The 3,108-nt window shown below is 37.2% G+C and overlaps 1 protein-coding gene across 1 annotated transcript; it reads right to left on the bottom strand.

Moving 5' to 3' along the window:
• Positions 1–354: 354 nt before the first annotated feature.
• Positions 355–3,102, bottom strand: LOC111968632 (protein AHNAK2). Its single transcript, XM_023994350.2, has one exon. The coding sequence runs from the start codon at positions 3,089–3,091 to the stop codon at positions 1,217–1,219; it is 1,875 nt and encodes a 624-aa protein (XP_023850118.1). The 5' UTR covers positions 3,092–3,102; the 3' UTR covers positions 355–1,216.
• Between the last annotated feature and the right edge of the window lie 6 nt (positions 3,103–3,108).

Here is a 3,108-nt window from a genome sequence, read left to right as displayed (position 1 = left end):
ATCTGATGAGAACCTGAGGAAGATATGTAACTTGTCACTCTGATCTTAAAAGCGTGTCTCGAAAGAAATAAAGAATAAAATAAAATAAATTAATATAGGGGAAACACTACGCACTCTGTAATATGTGCACACATACCACCAAGAGTGGGCCTACCGCTGTAATGAAGTTGAATTATTCATAGATAGTCTGTAGCTAGCCAGCATACATGATCCACTATAATGCCCAGTAGCCTGCTATAGAAACTAGCTCACTACTAGGTTGCAGGATATGACATGTCTGTGGAGAAGGTACCAGAAATCTGAGTGGCATTTAATGTAGATACATATTGCAGTAAGGAAATGCACTTCTTAATATTTTAGAAGATTTATTATGTGTAGTTTTGCTAATACATTGATTACATCAGTGGAGAATAAGAGCAACAATCAAAGTAACTCTGCAAAAGAAGTGATCAAAATCAAGTACAGTATATACATAGGCATTTTCTATTTTCCTACTATACACAAATCCAGAAATGTTTTTGTTAGGTACAGTATACATTATGGAAAATTAAATCTATGCATAATTCTAATCAAAATATAGTTGCATCAATATATTTTTCTTTCTTTTTTACTATGATTACAAGCATTACATTTTAGCAACATATATTTATTTCATGGTAATAAGTGTTCAGATTGCAATTCTTCCTTAAGTGTTCTGTGTTTTTGTTCTATTAATGTTGCATGGTTTGTATTTATATCACTACGTATTCATTAAGTATTTTGTATGGTTTTACAGTGAAATAATTGTAAACATATTTTCAGAGTCATAATCATTGATTCCTTATATTTATACATTGCTGCCCAGAAGTGGAATAAAGAGCAGAAATCGGAGGTAATTTATCAATGTATATGGCAGTGGATTAAGAAGTTTCTCTCCATTATATGTACAGCAGGACAACCTGCAGATATGTGTTAAAACAGCAAATTCAGTAAAATGGTCTCAATGGTAGTAATTACAATAAAGTGACAATTTTGGCATTAATATCCCTACCTGTATCATAGGCGTGTACACAAACTTGTGTATATATATATAGTGTGTACTAAGTAAACAATCAAAACATTTAACTGTGTATATTCAAACTCTGTCATAAATTAAAGCACAATTAATTATTAAGAGCACAATAATAATCTGACTGATATTACTTCTCAATTGAGGGATTTATCATATTCCTCCAAGTCACTCCAATTCAGCCCCATCGAAGAATTTCATTTTTTCAGAATGCATAGTTTCTTTCATCTGTTTGATAGATAAGGCTGTTTCATCTGAGATGGCCTCAGCCCCAAACACATGTGTAACTCTTCGAGTTAGGACAACCGTTTCCTTGTCAGTGCCTGACATTTCCCTAACTACATGCCTCTTAATAACTGTTTGCCCATCACTCTGTGTTTTGTTGGTGTCGTCCACTGACCAAGATGCAGAGGAAGCTCCGGCTGTCCCTGTCTGCAATCCAAAATCTGTTAAGAGCGTGGCTTTCTGTGTGTCTGGTATTGCTTGTATATTGGATGTGATGACATGTGTACCAGACTCCAGTTTTAGGGTGTCCATTGATGAGGAGGAAGTTCCAGAGGACATTGGAATGGTGACCTTCTCTGCCAAGTAGGGTTCAAAAGAGATCATTTTTGTCCTTGCTGTGGAGGTAATGATATTACCTTGTATCTCAGTGGCAATAGGGTCAGAGTATTTCACTGTGACTTTGGTTGGAGAGGCCAATGATGGAGCAACTTGTTCGCTTGTGACTGTAGAACTGATATCTGCAAAAGCATCCGATGACTGCACTGAGAAGGTCAAGCTGGAGTCTTGTTCCACAGAGTCACCTGCAGGGCTTTTCTCACTTGCTTCTTTCTCAGAAGCTTCTTTTTCTAAAATCTTAGCAGATTCTGAAGGAGAAGATAGTCCAAATGTGGGAAACTTAAACCAAACAAATTTAGATTTTTCTTTCGCTTCTTCCTCTTCTTGGACAGACTGGGTTTCAGCACTGGGTTGAGCATTTAATTTAGTTTTTCTTGAGGCTGTTATTTCTTCCCTTGAGCCTGTGAGCTTTTCTTCCACTTCCTCTAATGCAGGGACATAAAATTCAACATCAATGCTTCTTAATACCTCCCCAAATGTTGTCAAAGTCAACTTTGGTGAAATCTCTGGTCTTTGTGGTTCCACATGAATTTCATAATTCTCCAAAATAATATTTGGACTTATATCATCATGTTCATGTTCATTCTGAGGTTTGGATTTTGAAATGCTCAATTTGGGCATTTTGAAGGTCGGAAGTTTGAATTTACTTGGTGAGCCTTGACCTTTGCTGGGTAAGCCATGGCCTTTATCATCAATTGTCAGTTCTGAACTGTCAACATCATGAACATCCACATCGGCTATTGTCATTCCTTCTTCAACTGAGGGCCCTTCAGATCCAGCAACATGTAGCTGAACTTCACTACATCCTTTAATGTCAACTGTATCCCCGGGTTCTGTTAAATCAACTGGAAAGGAAGGTCCTAGTGTTTGATCTAGAATTTCTACACCAGGCACTTCAATATCCTTCTCTTTATCAGAGACATCTACTGCCACCTTTGAAGTTGCACCAAAGGTAGGCAATTTGAATGTTGGCATTTTGAATCTTGAGGGGGAGCCAACAGCGTCTTTTACGTCAACTTCAATCTTTGGAGCTTTCATTTTCACTTCAGGCACTTTGAACTCTTTTCCCTCTGGGAGTGAAATGTCTACATTTGGAGGAATCACAACAATCTCAGGAGCCGTAATTTCAGATCTTGAAAAAATACTTTTTGGAAAGGTTATCAGTGGTTTCTTCACCCCCATTTCAAATATTTTATCCTCTATGTCTGGTGTTTGTAGTTTTCCATCAACTGAAAAACCTTCATTTTTCATTTCAACTTGACTCTCTGGAGCTTTAATTTCTACATATGACTCTTTGACCACCTTTCCTTCTGGAAGAGAAAATTCCACCTTTGTAAGACTGACATCAACCTCAAGTGCTTTCGCATCTGGTTTTGAAAACCATCCAAATGACATCCTGGGCTTTTTCATTTTTACATCCATTTCTGTAGCAGCTCCCT

This window comes from Salvelinus sp. IW2-2015, linkage group LG9 (assembly GCF_002910315.2).
Source record: "Salvelinus sp. IW2-2015 linkage group LG9, ASM291031v2, whole genome shotgun sequence".
NCBI lineage: Eukaryota > Metazoa > Chordata > Actinopteri > Salmoniformes > Salmonidae > Salvelinus > Salvelinus sp. IW2-2015.
Note: the sequence above shows the minus strand (reverse complement) of the source record. Positions and strands in the feature narration are given on the sequence as shown.

Bases quoted from the DNA above. Each gene is read 5' to 3' on its own strand.
- LOC111968632 (XM_023994350.2), bottom strand. From the start codon at position 3,091: ATGGATGTAAAAATGAAAAAGCCCAGGATGTCATTTGGATGGTTTTCA.